Source organism: Rhinoraja longicauda, chromosome 23 (assembly GCF_053455715.1).
Source record: "Rhinoraja longicauda isolate Sanriku21f chromosome 23, sRhiLon1.1, whole genome shotgun sequence".
In the NCBI taxonomy this organism is placed as follows: Eukaryota; Metazoa; Chordata; class Chondrichthyes; order Rajiformes; family Arhynchobatidae; genus Rhinoraja; species Rhinoraja longicauda.
Window position 1 is genome coordinate 4,868,085 of NC_135975.1, and position 20,047 is coordinate 4,888,131.

General features: G+C 43.0%; 1 protein-coding gene across 11 annotated transcripts in view; it reads left to right on the forward strand.

Moving 5' to 3' along the window:
* Nucleotides 1-11,059, forward strand: part of celf2 (cugbp, Elav-like family member 2) — a 714,069-nt gene extending 703,010 nt beyond the window's left edge. For 8 of the 11 annotated variants that reach the window (XM_078419503.1, XM_078419505.1, XM_078419504.1 and 5 more), the window contains 2 exons: nt 4,485-4,628; nt 6,533-7,397. In XM_078419503.1, the coding sequence (XP_078275629.1) occupies nt 4,485-4,628; nt 6,533-6,660 (272 nt within the window). In that variant the 3' untranslated portion in view covers nt 6,661-7,397. Of the gene's footprint in view, nt 1-4,484; nt 4,629-6,532; nt 7,398-8,185 lie in introns of those variants that run through there. The other 3 variants (XM_078419499.1, XM_078419510.1, XM_078419500.1) reach the window with 2 other exon arrangements.
* Nucleotides 11,060-20,047: the final 8,988 nt, after the last annotated feature.

The window sequence follows — 20,047 nt, forward strand, 5'->3', positions numbered from 1 at the left end:
GCGGGTGATCGCTGGTCAGCACGGACTCGCTGGGCCGAAGGGCCGGTTTCCACGCTGTATCGCTAAACTAATATTCAACGGTCCACATTCACATCCCTTTGAATATTACAACACTCAGCGAATTTTAAACCAAGTTCACTGCTTGTGGAAACGGTTGATGGATTTTTGTGGCAACTCATCAGTCACCTTTCTTGTTCAAACTTCAGATAATTGTTCATTTTTCACTTCATATAAATGCCCCTCTTCATTCTCTTGGTCAAAATGTTATTTTAAAAATAAGTGTGCTGTCCTATTAAAATTGAACACTGCATAATTTACCTGCGAACGCATATTTTCTATCTTCATCGGTGTAAGACATCTAACAGAAAAGACAACTACATGTGACGAGCTTGCCCTACAATACATTTCATTTCTCCAAACGTCTGCACTTACCTCCCATTGCTGTCAGTGTTGAGATATTGGTCTCATTTTCTATCGATGTAAAATAACCATTGAAAAATATTGGTAACTAGACCAAGTTGGGCACAAACCTCTCCTGCATTGGTGTAGCACCCTCTCCTCTCCTCTCCTCTCCTCTCCTCTCCTCTCCTCTCCTCTCCTCTCCTCTCCTCTCCTCTCCTCTCCTCTCCTCTCCTCTCCTCTCCTCTCCTCTCCTCTCCTCTCCTCCCCTCTCCTCCCCTCTCCTCCCCTCCCCTCCCCTCCCCTCCCCTCCCCTCCCCTCCCTCATTATCCTCCCCCCTCCCTCCACCCCCCTCCCCCCTTCCTCCCTAGGAGATAGATTTAAACTTTAAAATGTGAATAACTTTTAAAATATAACACCGATTTCAATGAAACGTCTATTAGCACCAAAGGAACGACGGTGAGTAAGGTGGGCCTATAATTGTCGCGCTATCATGTACCGTTTTTGGCTGTAGTTCAGGAACAAACAAACGAGAGTTTTAGTGTGTAGATGAATGTTAAATTGGTAATGAGCAATCTTAATGAGTTCAGTCGGTGATTAATGGTAAACAATGCAAGTGTTAAATTGCCAATTAAATTGGTATTACCGACGAAAGTGTGTATTAAATTAATAATGAATGTTAATGATGTTAAGTTGATAATGAAGGTTTATGGCGGTAAATTGATATACAAAGCTACCGGGATCGACTGACTAGGAAGCACATAACTGCGATTAACACATAAATTACAGACAAATTGAACAATTTCTCCAAGACTGTAAGCAGACGATCGTGCAAAAAAACGTCCAAAAGTCCCAAAACACAATCAGAAAACCAATAACAGCTATTGTTTCATTAGTTCAAAGGATCATTGATACTTTCTTGAAAAGTTTAATGGAAATCTTAAAAACACACTGCTGATTCTGAAAATCTGAAGTAGGAAAAGCTGGAAACAGTCGACGATCAGACAATATCTGTGGAAAGAGAAAGAGAGTTAACGTTTAAGTTCAAGTAGCAAAACACAAAGTGCTGGAGGAACTCAGCAGGTCGGGCAGCATCTGTGGAGGGAGAGTGGACAGGTAATGTTAATGGCAGCAGTTAGTGTCTGCCTGCATTTTCTGCCTTTCTCCCTCATGGAGATACAGTTTAGGGGCGGCACGGTGGCGCAGCGGTAGAGTTGCTGCCTCACAGCGCCAGAGACCAGGTTCGATCCCGACTACGGGTGCTGTCAATAGACAATAGACAATAGGTGCAGGAGGAGGCCATTCGGCCCTTCGAGCCAGCATGGCTGATCATCCAAAATCAGTACCCCGTTCCGGCTTAGCATAGAACTAGTGTTTGGGTGATGGCTGGTTGGCCTGGACACGGTGGGCCGAACTGCCTGTTTCCACACCATATCTCTAAAACTACACCTCTATGTACAAGAAACCGCAGATACTGGTTTACTGAGTAACTTAGCGGGTCAGGCAGCATCTCCGGAGACCATGGGTTAGCCGATGCTTCGAGTTGGGACTCTTCTTCGGACTAGAGAAGAGTCCCGACCCAAAACGTCGCCTATCCATGTACTCCAGAGATGTTGCCTGACCCACTGAGTTACTCCAGCACTTTTGTGCCCTATTTAATATTGGAGGTTTTTGTTTGTGGGGAAAGGAACATGCCGCTGCTCAAACCAGAGAACGTGTGTTTCCCTGAAAGAAATAGGTGCAAATCCCTGGACGGTGGGCGTGTATCTCGATGTCACTAAATTTAAGGACAACTCTTCTTCAATCCCTGTTGCAACCACCACAGACAATGGGCTCAGCAGGAATAAAGCACAAATGGAGAGTGCTATTGGTGTGCTTGGCATTATTTGAAACATAGAAACATGAAAAATAGGTGCAGGAGAAGGCCATTTGGCCCTTCGATCCAGCACCACCATTCAACATGACCATGATTGATCATCCAAAATCAGTACCCGATTCCTGGTTTTTCCCCATATCCGTTGATTCCCGGAATGGCGGGACTGTCGTATGTTGAAAGACTGGAGCGACTAGGCTTGTATACACTGGAATTTAGAAGGATGAGAGGGGATCTTATCGAAACGTATAAGATTATTAAGGGGTTGGACACGTTAGAGGCAGGAAACACGTTCCCAATGTTGGGGGAGTCCAGAACAAGGGGCCACAGTTTAAGAATAAGGCGTAGGCCATTTAGAACGGAGATGAGGAAAAACTTTTTCAGTCAAAGAGTTGTGAATCTGTGGAATTCACTGCCTCAGAAGGCAGTGGAGGCTAATTCTCTGAATGCATTCAAGAGAGAGCTAGATAGAGCTCTTAAGGATAGCGGAGTCAGGGGGTATGGGGAGAAGGCAGGAACGGGGTACTGATTGAGAATGATCGGCCGTGATCACATTGAATGGCGGTGCTGGATCGAAGGGCTGAATGGCCTACTCCTGCACCTATTGTCTAGTGTCTATTGTCTATTGATTCCGTTAACCGGAAGAGCTACATCCAACTCTCTCTTGAAAACATCCAGTGAATTGGCCTCCACTGCCATCTGTGGCAGAGAATTTCACAGATTCACCACTCTCTGGGTGAAAAAAAAGATCCTCATTTCAGTCCTAAATGGCCGACCCCTTATTCTTACACTGTGACCCCTGGTTCTGAACTCCCCCAACAAAGGGGAACATTTTTCCTGCATCTAACCTGTCCAACCCCTTAAGAATTTGATATGTTTCTATAAGACTTATTGATTTGTCCGTGAGTGATCGTGATAGCAATATCGAATTCATGAAATTGTTGACATTAGATTGTTGTTGAATGCAGTGCAAATTTGGGAATAACTTCTGGTAATGAGATATGTGGGTTAATGTTATGATTGGTATTTAATGAAATTAGCAGTGTTGCACAATGTCAATTCAGTTTGGTTCTAATGGCTTCATCAAATTATTTCCTGATATCTTGTATCTTTGATTCCCTCTTTAAAACTAAGCACGTTTTATGACCCCTTCAATAAACATCATAATCTAATGGAGTACACAATTTAGTGACCCCCAGTGTCCAAGAAATAAATGAGTTGTGTGTTCTGGCTAAATGCCGCGCCACTTTAATCAGTGTGTGGGAGATATTATTGCCTTGTTTTCTTGGGTCAGCCGAAATCGTCGTTTAATTAATACAATAATTCACTCTCACGAATGATTATCTGACAGACATAAGCTCCCAGAACATCACGGAATGTTTCTTCTCCGACAGAGCTGAAATCAACCCCATCGGAGGACCCTGTAGGAACTATAAATCAGGAACAAAGTCTCCTCAAAAACTGTTTCTTCTCTAGACAGACTCAAAAAGCTGGAGTAACATCGGCCGGTCAGACAGCGTCTCTGGAGAGAAGGAATAGGTGACGTTTCGGGTCAAGACCCTTCTTCGACTACACGTGTTTCTTCCATATGTTGGTGTCATTCGCAAGGATAGATCATGTCAGAACACACAACTGACATGGCCCTCGTGTGTAGGATGCGGAACTAGTGCGTTGGTGATCTATGCTCGGTGCGGACTTGGTGGGTCGATGGGTCTTTTTCAGTCAGAGAGTTGTGAATCTGTGGAATTCTCTGCCTCAGAAGGCAGTGGAGGCCAATTCTCTGAATGCATTCAAGAGAGAGCTGGATAGAGCTCTTAAGGATAGCGGAGTCAGGGGGTATGGGGAGAAGGCAGGAACGGGGTACTGATTGAGAATGATCAGCCACGATCACATTGAATGGCGGTGCTGGCTCGAAGGGCCAAATGGCCTCCTCCTGCACCTATTGTCTATTGTCTGTTTCAATGCTGTATCTCTAAACTAAACTAAACTGAACGTCTCGTCCCAAGTGTCACCATGCCACCTCTCCATGTTCTCCAGAGATGCTGCCCGACCTGCTGAGTTACTCCAGCACTTTGTGTCCTTTTGTGTATTAATCAGCATCTGCAGATCTACAACTTCAGAACTGCAACTGATGTCATTTTAAATATCCATGGGATCTCTCCTCTTCAACAAATTAAACACGACTTCCGTTGTGTTGAATCTCATTCACAGGTCCAGAAGGTGCAAACCTGTTTATTTACCATCTTCCCCAAGAGTTTGGAGATCAAGACATCCTGCAGATGTTTATGCCATTTGGAAATGTTGTGTCGGCTAAAGTCTTCATTGATAAACAGACCAATCTTAGCAAGTGCTTTGGTAAGTACATCTGAATGGAGTCTGACAATCTTTTAAAACATTGTGTTGATGCCTGTCACAGAATAAGCGAGTCAAGAGAGTCATAAGTCCCAGATGGAACAATGAAATTATTACTTGCTGCAGCACAGCAAAATGTAAACATCGAAGGTATTTATTCACAAAAATGTTGGAGTAACTCAGCAGGTCAGGCAGCATCTCGGGAGAGAAGGAATGGGTGACGTTTCGGGTCGAGATCCTTAGAAGGGTCTCGACCCAAAACGTCACCCATTCCTTCTCTCCCGAGATGCTGCCTGACCTGCTGAGTTACTCCAACATTTTGTGAATAAATACCTTCGATTTGTACCAGCATCTGCAGTTATTTTCTTATACAAAATGTAAACATAGTACACTGTAAACAATATGATAAACGAGAAAAAAAGTTCACATACATACACACGTGTTCCTCTCGTTATGTGCACACCTCTACAAGGTCACCCCTCATCCTCCAGCGCTCCAAGGAATAAAGTTCTAGCCTGCGCAACCTCTCCCTATAGCTCAGGCCCCTCAAACCGTGGCAACATCCTCGTAAATAGTCTCTGCATCCTTTCCAGCTTGACAACATCTTCCCAGTAACAGGGTGGCCAAAACTGAATGCAATACTCTAAACGTGGCCTACATAAAGGCCATATCTCTAAACTAAACTAAATTAATTTAAGAGGTACCAAGATGGGTGCTTAAATCCCTGAGGCATAGTGGGCTACAGAGCAAGAAGTGGTTTTATGGGCAAAAGCACAAAGTGCTGAGGAACTCAGAAGGTCAGGCAGCATCTGTGGAGGGAATGGTTCGCAACGTTTTGGGTCAGAACTAGGGTTGCCAACTGTCCCGTATTAGCCGGGACATCCCGTATATTGGGCTAAATTGGTTCGTTCCGTACGGGACCGCCCTTTTCCCATATTAGGCCCGGAGGGCATTGTAGGCCCGGACACTGTAGGCCCGGACACTGTAGGCCCGGACACTGTAGGCCCGGATACTGTAGGCCCGGACACTGTAGGCACGGATACTGTAGGCCCGGACACTGTAGGCCCGGAGGCCGTTGTCGGCCTGGACAGTGTAGGTTAACGGAGTGTGTTCAGGGAGTGGGGACGAGTGTGTACGTCCAACGGTTGTTGCGTAGCAACCTGCCTCCCGGCCCGGGCGGCCGCCATTGGTGGAGCAGGAGCACGTGGCCGCTGGCTGGGCGCGTGAGGCGTGGGCAGTGACGTCACCTTATGTCCCTTATTTGGGAGTGAGACAGTTGGAAACCCTAGTCAGAACCTTTCTTCAGACTGGACATGCTCCACACCCTTCCATTCCCTACTATCCACGTGCCTGCCTAAAGGCCTCTTAAATGGAACTAGTAAGGATCGGTGGTCAACTTGGGCAAGGTGGGCCTGTTTCCATACTTGACTCCTTGGATGTAGGGTGGATGTTTCCACTCGTGGGAGAGTCTAGGCCCAGAGACCATGGCCTCAGAATAAAAGGACGTACCTGTAGAAAGGAGATGAGGAAGGAGCTTCTTTAGTCTGTGTGGTGAATCTGTGGAATTTATTGGAGGCCAAGTCAAAGGGTATTTTTAGGGCGGGTTCTTGATTAGTTAGGGAGGACAGGGGTTATGGGGCGAAGGCAGGAGAATGGGGTTGGGAGGGAAAGATAGATCAGCCGCGATTGAATGGCGGAGTAGACTTGATGGGCCAAATGGCCTAATTCTGTTCCTATAACTTACGAACTTATGTTTCCTCGCTCCTTGACTCAATGGCAATCAGCCGTACAACTCTGAGACGCGATAATGTGTTTCCGCAAATGACCGAGAGTCCTCCTTTTGGTCGTGTGGTGAGATTGTCTTTTTTTTTCTCTCCGTTTCTCCTAATCTTGCACCCTCCTCACAGGTTTCGTGAGTTATGATAACCCTGTCTCTGCACAAGCCGCCATCCAGGCCATGAACGGGTTTCAGATCGGAATGAAGCGTTTGAAAGTTCAGCTGAAGAGATCCAAGAACGACAGCAAGCCCTACTGAGTCTAGTGTGGGAGGTTAATGCTGTTACTTTAGCTTTGTTAGGGTAAGTCCTATGAACCAGTCTGTGGCTGAGGAGGATCATTGCCAGCTCTCATCAAGAGACAGTTTCTAACATTACCACTTCCATTTTCCTCCCACCAGCCCCCCCTCCACCCTCCACCACCCCCCTCTCCCCCTCCCCTTCCCTGCCTGTTTTTCCTCTCATTCCTGTATTCCGTTCAGTATCTTAAATCTTATTGTATTTACGGCATTTAATATTTTTGCTTTGTTCCGTTTTTTTAAAAAAAAGATGTCTTAAGAGGATTTTGAAGAAAAAAAAATTAACCGAAATGTGCAATTTAACTCAGTAGCCACTGGTGCCAAACAGTCCCATGTGATTAGCAGGCATCAGATGCTTTTTCAGCTTAAGGAAACCAATCAATGCAGATTAGAAAGACATCAGCTGTTTACGGGTTAAAGAAATGGTGACCTACTCTGAAAGTGATAACCATGTGAAGTATGAACATTTCATTTTATTTTTTTGATGGGGGGGTGGGGGAGGGGGAGGAAGAGGAGGAGGGGGTGGGGGGGAAAGAAAGAATAAAAATAATTTCTCACTCCGAAGAGAATTCTTCTGATTGGACGTGATCCACGAGCTAAGATTATCACGCTTTGTGTGATCAGATCACATTGGTCTTTTACGTGAAACAAAAAGCCTTTGAGATCTGCTTCCACTGCCACTCGGGGCACTTTTTTTTCCAGGAAGGTGGGGTGGGGGGGGGGGGGGGAAGAGGGGATGAAATGAAAGAGAAGATTTAAATGATAACATTTGCTGATGGTTGAATCAAAAAACAAATGGTGAAAATGGAAAGCCACTAGCCTGTACATTTTATTTGTAAAAAAAGCAGCTCTATTTTTATACAAATTTTTACTGCCTCAGAAAGATGGAAGTTATTTATTAATTATCTATAGTCAATTTATTGGATACCTGAGATGGCTCATGCTCTATCCTAGCTAGCTGGAGCCTGTCTCATGAAGTAGTCTCCAAAGTGCTGAGTGAGAACAAAGTTTATCTTTAAACACACGACACACAAAAAAAAAACACACCCTGCAATAATCACCGCTTCTCTCGTTTATTTGTACCTTTATCAAGTGTGTGGTATCTCATTGCCTGTAGCTTCCATTATGTAGTCAAGTTCGAGTCTTTTATTTTGAACCTTGTGATTTTTTTTTAATTCTCCTGTTTATATATTTGTTTGATTTTTTTTTTTTTTAATCTGTTATCTCTGTCCCAAAACCAATCCATCTCTCTTATCTCTCTTAAAGTATGGATGGATTTTTTTGGTTGTTTTTAATTTTGTGTTGCCTTTGCTTTTTTTTTTTTTTAAGTGTCGTTGTTATTAAAAAAAAAAATGCAAATTAATGTGAATGGCTCATAGAATCTAATGACTGAGATTTGCATTATTTCTACAACCATGTGAATGATTTTGTTCCTGCTGCATAGACTCTGTGTAACTTTTGACTCTTCCTTGTTTTTTTCCCTTAGACATCACCATGCTCGTTAATCCATCGTTTGCCTAGCATGTCCCTGTGACGCCAAAAAAAATCACAAAAAAAAAAAAAAAACCTCATCGTCCCGTCATTGTTTCGATGTCTTTCTGACCTCACATCACACTTGGTTTTCCACTTGACCTCCCCTCTGCCCAGTTTGACCTTGAGATTTTTTGCATGTGACCTCATCCGATCCTGAATTCAAAACAAAAAGAGAGTTCAATGTGAAAGCTAAAAGCCTAGCTGCGTTCGTGTTGAGACTGGAAAAAATTAAAATAAAGTTATTTTAAGAAAGTTAAAGAAAGACAAAAATATATGAGAGCGAGAGAGAAAGAGAAAGAGAGAGAGAGAGAGAGAGATTTAAAATAAAAAAACCTGTGGCGAAAATGTTTCTTTTTTTTTCATGAAACAAACTTGAAAGTATTATACAGGGAACGACTTTCTGTCTGGTCACTTGAAATAGCGATAGCAATATGTGGCCAGGGTGCAGAATAAAAGGTTTCTCAATGAAGCAGACTACTTCTGATTAGTTGGAGAAACTGGTCAGATATTATCAAGAGCTCTGTAATAGTTTTTACATTTTTCAGGCAGTGTAAAGTTTTGATAAGGGCCATTTAAGTGGCCCACTTTCTCATCGATATATATAGAAATGGAAAAAAAACCACTTTTTTTGTAGACTAGTTTAAGATAATTAAAAAGAAGACCCATGTTTGGGAAAAGACTACCTACTTGTGTCACCTTTTGCTGAACTGATTCACACCTAGACAATCTGTGGTAAATGCACATTAAAAAATGAACCTATATTTTATACTGTTTAAGTGTATTGGGAGAAGAGAAACAAAAACAGTTAGTGTTAACTTTGTCACGTTGGTAAACTGTGTGGGTTAGGTTTTGGTGTCATCGCGATTTTTAAAGTTATTATTATAAGTGTTTCGTAACGCTGCGGAATTTTTTTTTTTTTTTTGGCTGACTTGCAAAAGATTTTTCTTTCCGGATGGCCAAAAAAAAATCTTAACTGGTCAGGTGAAAAGGAAAAAAAGAACCCTACAATTCCAGGACAAAATAACTGTGTGTTTTGAGTGTGAAATGTTTTGACGTCTGATTTTATTCATTTTTTTTTTCACTGTGGAATTAACAGTTTGACGTACTTTGTTCAGCAAAATGTGAGATTGGCTTTATTTCTTTTGGTAAAGAAGAAAAACTGCAATTTAACCAGTGCCAAATTCCAACAAAACTAAAACAATTAAAGGTACTTCCTGCCTCGCGCTTAATTGTGTTATTTGTGATAAGTAATTTGATAACATGGGGTGTTTTGTTACTTAAGTGTTTTGTAATAATTCTCTCATGTTGGAAAAAAAATTAAAGGACAAAAAAAAAAAGATTAAAACCGGAGAGAAAAAAAGGTTTGTTAAATTGTTAAAACTGTGGACTTGTTGCTTGGGATTGTTCTTCGTTTGTTATTTCTCTTTGTAAAAGTGCCCATATTTCCCAACCTCGCCATTCATCGAGATGCTGTGAAAGCGTATCTCATAAAGCTTTTTTTTTCGTATAGTTGTAAAATTAAAAATATATATATTAAAAAATACACACACACACACACACACACAAAACATTTTTAAAACACCCCAAGGCAGGAATGTTTAGAACTGGTTAGAATTTTTTTTTAAAATAATAATAATAATAATTAAGCAGTTTTAGCTGCCGTCTATGACTTTCTAACCATTTGCAAAAGCATTTGTCATTCCTCTGCGCATGTATTTGCTCTGTAATAATGCATTAACCGTTAACGGGTCAATATGTCTCTGCATTAAAGGCTGGGCGGGGATCAAATCAGTTCAACTTCTACCACCTTGTGGAATTAATTTTTGGCCTGGTCTGTTCTAACTTCATTTTCCCCACTCTGATCGCTTTCACCGTCAACCCACCCACCCAGCACATTGTATCTGTTTTTTTTTTAATCTTTAAGTAAAAAAAAAAGTTTTTAAAAAAAAGTTGTAGCTTCATTGCGTTTTTTGGAAAAAGAAAAAACTGTCACACAAGACAAGTGTTTGTGCTCCTGTGATGTGAGATCTGGTGTTTGTAGACTATTATCATTTAGGATTAAGAATTAAAGGACAAAAAAATATATATAGTTTTTAAGTATTTGTTTGAGGAAAGTCAAAGTTAATGCAAAATGAGTGGGGAATTTGCAAGCCCATGTGAGTGTTGTAGTTCTTTTTGGTGCATTGGATTGACCCTGTTATGTGTTGGAATCTTTTTTTTTTTTTTTGCTCAGAAAAATATCAACACGCCACACACACGCACTCAAAAAAAATATATAGTGGGCTTTCATATTTCTACAACTTGATTGTAATTATGCATTTTGTACCAGTGGAAATCTTTTATACTGGAAATTAAAAAGCAGAAGTGCCTGCACCTTCTCTGACTGAGCCCAGTGATGATTGATTTTGAGAATGATTTCTAGATGGTGCAGGAAAAACTGGTGACTCTTTAATTTTAAGAATTTACAACAAAAAAAACACACAAAAAAATATATATATAACTTTGGCTTGCATTCCTCATTTCTTTGCATATGCTTTGCATATACATTTGTCAAGAATTTTTGTCAAACAAAATGGGTAAGTCTCTCTTTAATTATGTATTGTGCAGTTACATAAGGTATTACGGCTAGCAGTAGTCAATCAGCTGCAGTTGGATAACTGTATTAGGTTTTTAAAAAAAATAATAATTAGGAGTTTGCTTTTTGCTGTTGAAATCCAAGTTTTTTCCTGATTCTCTGTCTTCATTGTGAACATAACTGTGGAATAGTCGGACATATTTTTGTAACGTATGTTATTGTGTGATGCAGTTTGCTTCTGTCTCAAATATTAAACCGTTTTTCCTAATACTCGTCTCTCTTTGTGTGCTGTTAGTGCCGTTCACTGTTGTTTGGCGTTATTGCAAACCTCACTGTTTCACGTTCTTCTCTTTTCGTTCAATCTCTCTGTTGTTTAGACAAGACACTGCCAATCTTTACCGGCTACTTCTGTTTCTCATTCCTCTTTTGGTTTAACTGTATTTGTTTGGGTTTTTTTTTTTTTACTTTTTCTCTTTTGTTTTGGACAAATACAGCCATTAATACTGTTTCCACAAAGCCTTTTTTTTTTGTTGCTCAGCTGACAGCAATAAAAAAAGACTTGCAACGGGTTGCAATGGAAAAGTGCCGCACATCTGCATTAGAAACACAGGGAACTAATAATAATAATAATAATAATGCATTACATTTATATAGCGCTTTTCATATACTCAAAGACGCTTTACAGGGATTTAGAGAACATAGGGAAGTGAATAAATAGATAAATAAGTAAAAATAGATAACCAAACCAAATTTAACAGCTCTTGGGAAAAGCTTTGATTATGGATGTTGTCCTAAATGGGTATTATTCTGGATGCATTGATGCTAAAACCAAATCAAAGGCTGACCGACCAAATCAACCTTTCTGGAGAAATCACTCTGAAATGGAGTTGACACCCAGAGTTGAAAGGAAGATTTTTCCCTGAATAGCCACGTTGATAACTGCACAGACCAGAGACAAAGCTGAATCATTCTCGATAGGTTCCTAGTCGTGCCATAACTTAGCTGATCTCAGTCAAGAAGTGCTTATAACCTTAACAACTACTTTCTTGGTGACAATGGGTGGGGCGAGAGGAGAGAGGACAACAGGTTGCTAAGATCTTATTGTAATACTCTTCCCCCTGGTACAAATAATGACCTTGCCGACATGTGTTCAGCACAATTTCAAAGCATCGACACGTACTTTCCTTCTAGAACTAATGTTGTTCAAATAAACAGAACCAAATTTCTCAATCTCTAAACTAACATTTCACAGCAAAGCACATGGCAGCTTTTCACATTTAGTTTCGTTTAGACTGCTTTGAGTTTGCTTTTGGTTCGGTTTAGTTTAGATCAGATTAGTTTGGCATTGGTTGGGTTTAGTTTAGTTTGCTTTGGTTTAGGTTAAGGTTAGTTTAGTTTGGTTTGGTGTCTAGTTTAGTTTCGTGTCTAGTTTTTAGTTAAGTTCAGTTTTTAGTTTAGGTTAGTTGAAAGTTTAGTTGCTCCTACATATACACTTTTAGCAGAAGTGACCAAGGATTAATCTCCAATCCTTACAAATGTTGGGTTTGAACAGTGTTGGAGTGATTTGCATAACTTAGACCTGATTTCCACTCCCAATCCACCTGTAGGGAAAGACGTCATCTCGGGACCGACAACAGCGGAATATCCTCGGGGAAAATCCCTTGGTGTTTCCGTCAGGCGATTGATTTATGGTTTTCTCCATCCCTTGGTTCAGTAGGTGCATTCCATGGTGTGGCTGGCAATGGCCGTGGACAGAGATCATTGTGTTAATCTACCTACGGACCGCTTCATTTTTATCCCCCACTCCTTCCTAGCCCAGAGAACCCCGACTCTGTGATGGATTCCGTTTCCTGCCACGGTACAGAGTGGCTGCCCGGCTCTCCGACCGGCTGTTGTTGCCAGTGCTGCCGCGTGTTACCCGCCAAATATGTTTCAGCTCTTTCTTTCCTCTCCAGAATGGGACAAGGCATTCCTCGCCGGGGCCGGAGAGCCGAAGTGACCGTGTGCACGGCAAGGGCAGATTGGTGGGAGTCATGAACCACAGCTATGGGCTCGAAGCAAGTATCTTATAACCTGTGCCAAATTCTACCCACCAGTTCGGGGCAGCTACCATTGACAGGATGTGCATTGGTTCCATGTGCTGGTCACTCCATTGGGTCGTGACTGTTGCCGTCCACCAATCTTTTTAAAGTTGGAGCTGCGGTTGTAATTATAAATTGTAATTATAACTCCAACCAGGCTCCCTTCATCCCATTTGTAGATTTATATCTTGCCTCCCCGGTGTTAAGGTGATGCCAATCACCTGCCCAGTGTAGGGTGTGACAAGTATTCATTTGCGTTAAAAGAACGACACTAAGTTCCGGAGTAACTCAGCGGGTCAGGCAGCATCTCTGGAGAAAATAGACTGGTGACGTTTCACAGAGTGCAGGAGTAACTCAGCGGGTCAGGCAGCATCTCTGGAGAACATAGACTGGTGTCGTTTCACAGAGTGCTGGAGTAACTCAGCGGGTCAGGCAGCATCTCTGGAGAACATGGACTGGTGACGTTTCACAGAGTGCTGGAGTAACTCAGCGGGTCAGGCAGCATCTCTGGAGAACATGGACTGGTGTCGTTTCACAGAGTGCTGGAGTAACTCAGCGGGTCAGGCAGCATCTCTGGAGAACATGGACTGGTGTCGTTTCACAGAGTGCTGGAGTAACTCAGGGGGTCAGGCAACATCTCTGGAGAACATGGATAGGTGACGTTTCACAGAGTGCTGGAGTAACTCAGTGGGTCAGGCAACGTCTCTGGAGAACATGGACAGGTGACGTTTCAGGTCGGGACACTTCTTCAGACTGTCTTGTGAGTTGGGCCGAAGGGCCACTTTCCATGCCGTATGACACTGACTCTAAAAGTGCAATTGAAGCATAACGAAAAAGATTATCTCGGCAAGAATATATTTTTTAGAATATTGAATTTAAAGCACGAGAAATGACACGCATTCAACTGCGATAGAAATTAAAGCAGAAAATAGTTATGTTGCCAGGCAGCATCTGTGAGGAGAGAAACATGTCAATTATTCAAGCAAAAGAATTATTCTTGCATTGGAAGTAGCCTGACCCACTGAGCATTTCCAGAATTAACTTACGTTACAGATTTCCAACATCTACATTCTATGTTTTTAAATTACATTTTCTACTATCTATAAATCTGGTTGTGATTTGACATTTGGAATGTGAACACATATAAGCAGAGTTTAGTTTAGTTTAGTTTAGAGATACAGCGCGTAAACGAGACATTTGGCCCACCGAGTCTGCTACAAAAAGCGATCGCCCCATATAACAGCACTATCTTACACACTGGGGACAATTTACAATTTTATCAAAACCATTTAACCTACAAACCTATACGTCTTTGGAGTGTGGGAGGAAACCGGAGCACCCAGAGTAAACCCACGCAGGTCACGGGGAGAACGTGAAAACTCCGCACGGACAGCACCCGTAGTCAGGATCGAACCTGGGTCTCGGGGGCTGTAAGGCAGCAACTCTACTGCTGCGCCACCGTGCCGCCCTAAAGATCACCCTCAGAGATCTGGCGTTTTTTTTGGCCACAGATAGTTCTGAGTGAAATTCAAGACTTTAACCTCACAAAACGAGCAAAGAACCTTCGCATAAAGACATGATCTGTGTAACGGGGCTGTTCCAACAAGTCAAGTCAAGTTTATTTGTCACATTCACACACAGGATGTGCGGTGAAATGAAAGGTCACCTACAGTCCAGCAATAGAGCAATAAAAATTAGCAATTTCACACACAATCACAACCAACACAAAACAAAAAAAATAAGAAACATCCATCACAGCGAGTCTCCTCCAGTCACCTCCTCACTGTGATAGAAGGCCAGAATGTCTTTTCTCTTCCCCTGCCGTCTTCTCCCGTGGTCAGGCTGTTGAAGTTGCCACGTTCCAGGCCGCGCCGGACGGTGAAAGGTCCGCAGCGAGCCTTTCTGGGTTTACACCGTGTCTTTAGGGTAATAGTTAGGAGTTCAGGATGGTTCGAGTACAAATGGCAAAAATGTGACCACGATTCATGGTACCTTGTGCAAATATCTTAGTTTAGTTTACAGATACCGGGAAGAAACAGGCCCTTCGGCCCACTGAGTCCGTGCCAACCATCACCCACTCGCACTAGTTCTATGTTGGCCCACTTTCTCCAGTTAACATCTTGTCAGATGTTAAGGAGCATCTTACAAAAAGAATGTTGCACAAATTAGCTGTCGTGTTTATTACAGCGGTGACTTTGAAAGTATGGCAATAGCTGTTAATTTTATTTTAGATATTACACAAAAGAGGTGCAAAGCGCTAAATAAATATATTTAGCTTGGTGTTATATTCTGTTAACGTTCTTCTGAAGCATCTTGGGATATTTTAATACTTCAAAAAGGTTTATAAATGCAAGTTCATGTTCGTCTTCCCAGCAGAAGAGCAACAGCACCGGTGTAACAGGTTAGTGTAGAGATACAGCATGGAAGCAGGCCCTTCGGCCCAGGGTGTCTATACTGACCATTGGTCGCTTGTTCTATGTTCTATGTTGCTATTGAGGGCGTGCAGCGTAGGTTTACTAGGTTAATTCCCGGAATGGCAGGACTATCATATGTTGAAAGACTGGAGCGACTAGGCTTGTAAACACTGGAATTTAGAAGGATGAGAGGAGATCTTATCGAAGCGTATAAGATTATTAAGGGGTTGAACACGTTAGAGGCAGGAAACATGTTCCCAATGTTGGGGGAGTTCAGAACAAGGGGCCACAGTTTAAGAATAAGGGGTAGGCCATTTAGAACTGTGATGAGGAAAAACTTTTTCAGTCAGAGAGTTGTGAATCTGTGGAATTCTCTGCCTCAGAAGGCAGTGGAGGCCAATTCTCTGAATGCATTCAAGAGAGAGCTGGATAGATCTCTTAAGGATAGCGGAATCAGGGGGTATGGGGAGAAGGCAGGAACGGGGTACTGATTGAGAATGATCACATTGAACGGCGGTGCTGGCTCGAAGGGCCGAATGGCCTCCTCCTGCACCTATTGTCTATTGTCTATCCCACTTTCCCATCCATTCCCTACACGCAAATTAGGGGCAAATTAACATGCATGTCCCAGGACAATGTTCATTGTGGAAACACACCCAGCTGTGGAATTCATCACCACAGAAGGCTGTGGAGGCCAATTCAATGGATATTTTTAAGGCAGAGATTGACGGATTCTTGAGCGGTACAAGTGTCGGGGTTTATGGGGAGAAGGCAGGAGAATGGGGTTGAGAGGGAGAGATAGATCAGCCATGATTGAATGGCGGAGTAGACTTGATGGGCCGAATGGCCTAATTCTGTTCCTATCACTTATAAATATGTTCATGGGGAGAGGATGTTTCCACTAGTGGGAGAGTCTAGGACCAGAGGTCACAGCCTCAGAATAAAAGGACGTTCCCTTGGAAAGGAGATAAGGAGGGATCTCGTTTGTCAGAGGGTGGTGAATCTGTGGAATTCATTGCCACAGACAGCAGCGGAGGCCAAGGCATTGGGTATTTTTAAGGCGGAGATTGGCAGGTTCGTGATTAGTACGGGTGTCTGGGGTTACGGAGAGAAGGCAGGAGAATGGGGTTGAGAGGGAAAGATAGATCAGCCATGATTGAATGGCGGAGTAGACTTGATGGGCCGAATGGCCTAATTCTGCTCCTTGATCTTCTGAAGTAACCTTCACAGATCGATGCCTTCGGGCCATTTAGGAGTGGGAAGATGGGTTTTAGCTCAGAAACAATTCAGAAGCCGTTCAGGGGACACAACATTCAGCCAGAAGCGATCACAGTCAAATGTCTGATTTGACATCAGGATAGCTTCAACTGAAATGAACTAACTCAATGAAGCTGCAGCTGGTTTTTACACCATTTGATGGATTGAGTTGGACGTTCTTTTGCACAATCGGTGGGGAAGCCTTACTCCCCTGTGACATCGTTCCAAGGATGACTTCATTTTGTGTTGTTAATTGTGCTGCCTCATCAGATAACAACTTAGCAGCAATACGCATTCAAAGAGAGTCCTAACGTTGAGTTACAGAACCTGAGAGTAACAATGGTAATCTTTAATCTTTATATTCAAAACTTTAGATTTTTAAGAATCAAAGGTTTAGCAGGAAATAGCACGTTACGTGAAAAGCTACTAAGTTTTATATTCTAAATCTCAGGACCTAACAAAAGAATTGAATTAGTTTAAAATGGTGGGTCAGTGTCAAAGAGTCATGCAGCACGGAAACAGACCCTTCGGCCCATCTTGCCCATGCCGACCCATCTAAGCTAGTTTCCATTTGCTCATGTTTGGCCCACATCCCTCTAAGCCTTTCCTATCTGTGTACCTGTCCATGTGACTTTTAAATGCTGTTGTAGTGCCTGCCTCAACTACCTCCTCCGGCAGCACGTTCCATCTACCCTCCACCCTCTGAATGAAAAGGTTCTCATTAACCCTTTCCCCTCTCACTTTGAACATATATCCTCTTGTTCTTAATTCCCCTTTTGGGTAAAAGTGCGCATTCACCGTATCCGTTCCCCTCATGGTTTTGGACACCTCTATAAGATCACCCTCTATGAGACCGCACCTGGAGTACTGTGTGCAGTTTTGGTCTCCAAATGTGAGGAAGGATATTCTTGCTATTGAGGGCGTGCAGCGTAGGTTTACTAGGTTAATTCCCGGAATGGCGGGACTATCATATGTTGAAAGACTGGAGCGACTAGGCTTGTATACACTGGAATTTAGAAGGATGAGAGGAGATCTTATCGAAACGTATAAGATTATTAAAGGGTTGGACACGTTAGAGGCAGGAAACATGTTCCCAATGTTGGGGGAGTCCAGAACAATGGGCCACAGTTTAAGAATAAGGGGTAGGCTATTTAGAACCGAGATGAGGAAAAACTTTTTCAGTCAGAGAGTTGTGAATCTGTGGAATTCTCTGCCTCAGAAGGCAGTGGGGGCCAATTCTCTGAGTGCATTCAAGAGAGAGCTAGATAGGGCTCTTAAGGATAATGGAGTCAGGGGGTATGGGGAGAAGGCAGGAACGGGGTACTGATTGAGAATGATCAGCCATGATCACATTGAATGGCGGTGCTGGCTTGAAGGGCCGAATGGCCTCCTCCTGCACCTATTGTCTATTGTCACCCTTCAGCCTCCTGCGTTCCAAGGAGTAAAGTCCTCATCTGCTCAACCTCTCCCTATAGCTCAGACCCTGCCTCAGTCCTGCCAACATCTTCACAAATCTTTGCAGCGCTCTTTCCTGATTCTGTCGAATAGAATTCACAAAGAAGAACCTGTTGTTAGATCTATCTGTTTGTTTGGTTGTTCTTGATCCATTCTCTCTACTTCACTGTAATCTATTAATTTCTCCCACACAACTAAACAACTGCTCCTTAGCGGAATCATACAATCGCCTGTAATTCCAATGCAGCGGTGTGTTCTGTAAAGGAAATGACTCATTAGCTAACAACGTTTCTCCTGAATTCCTCCTTAGATTTATGAGTAACATTGGAATGTATAAAGTGGAGAGAGACCAGAATGCATGGACAGACACAAAAAGCTGGAGTAGCCCAGCGGGCCAGGCAGCATCTCCAGAAGAAAATGAATGGGTGGCGTTTCGTGGTCGAGACCCTTCTTCAGACTGAGAGTCAGGGGAAAGGGAAACGAGAGATATAGATGGTGATGTAGAGAGATATAGAACAAATGAATGAAAGATGTGCAAAAAAAGTAATGATGTTAAAGGACACAGGCCATTGTTAGCTGTGGGCTAGGTGAAAACGAGTTACAGGCAATGAAACTCACCAGGACGACGTTGGAACTAGTACGACTGGGGGAGGGACGGAGAGGGGGGGAAATGCAAGGGTTACTTGAAGGTAGAGAAATTAATATTCACACTGCCAGTTATAAGCTGCCCATGCAAAATATGAGGTGCTTTTTAGTGGGATATGAGCCAAACGCAGGCAGCTGGGATTAGCGTAGATGGGGCATCTTGGGTGAGTTGGGCCGAAGGGCCTGTTTCCATGCTGTATCTCCATAACCCCTCACATTCCTCCCTCTTTCCCACAAGACTTCCCAAATGGCAGGGATTCCTTTGTGGAGCCAGATTCCACTCCTGATTCCGAACCATTTGGATTTGCTCCAAGTTAAGAATCATCAGCCTTTCCAATTAGAGTAATATCCTCTGTCAAAAACTTGAACAACACTGTATTTTAATCATGCTCTTGGGACTCATCAATCATTACTCCCTTGGCTAATTTTTCAGCTTCCTGCAGCCACACTTATATTTAGAGCTTCCAGACAAATTGAACTACTTTATGCTAATATTAATTAGAAAATATGTCAACAAATACCTTACACGCGATATATAATAAAAAAAATAAACCGCAGATGCTGGTTTATGCCAAAGATAGACGCAAAGTGCTGGAATAGCTCAGCTAGTCAGGCAACATCTCTGGAGAACATGGGTAGGTGAGGTCAGTGCCCTAACCTGAAACATCACCTATCCATTTTCTCCAGAGGTACTGCCTGACCCGCTGAGTTACTCCAGCATTTTTATTCTTGCACATGAAAGCTGTTTAGTTTCGAGACAAAAGCACGGAAACAGGCCCTTCAGCCCACTGTCCACACCGACCAGCTGTCCCCACACATTAACACCACCCTACACACACTAGGGACAATTGTTTTACATTTATACCAAGCCAAATTAACCTACACAGGTCACAGGGAGAACGTACAAACTCCACACAGACAACACCCATAGTCGGGATCGAACCCAGGCCTCTGAAACCCAGGACAACACCCATAGTCGGGATCGAACCCAGGCTGTAAGGCCGCAACTCTACCGCTGCGCCACCGTTGCGCCCTGAGCTCAGACAGCCACCTAGGCTGTTGGAGCTCAGTTTTCCTCAGTTAGCTTAATACTAAAATCACACAGGGGAAGATTTTAGTTTAGATTAGTTTACTTTAGAGATACAGTGCAAAAATAGGCCCTTCGGCCCACCGAGTCCGTACCGACCACCGATCCCCACACACTAACACTATCTTACACTCTAGGAACAATTTACAATTTTACCGAAGTCAATTCGCCTACAAACCTGTACATCTTTGGAGTGTGGGAGGAAACCAGAGCACCCAGAGAAAACCCACGCAGGTCACGAGGAGAAGGTACAAACTCCGTACGGACAGCACTCCTAGTTGGCTTAATTGGCTTCTGGTAT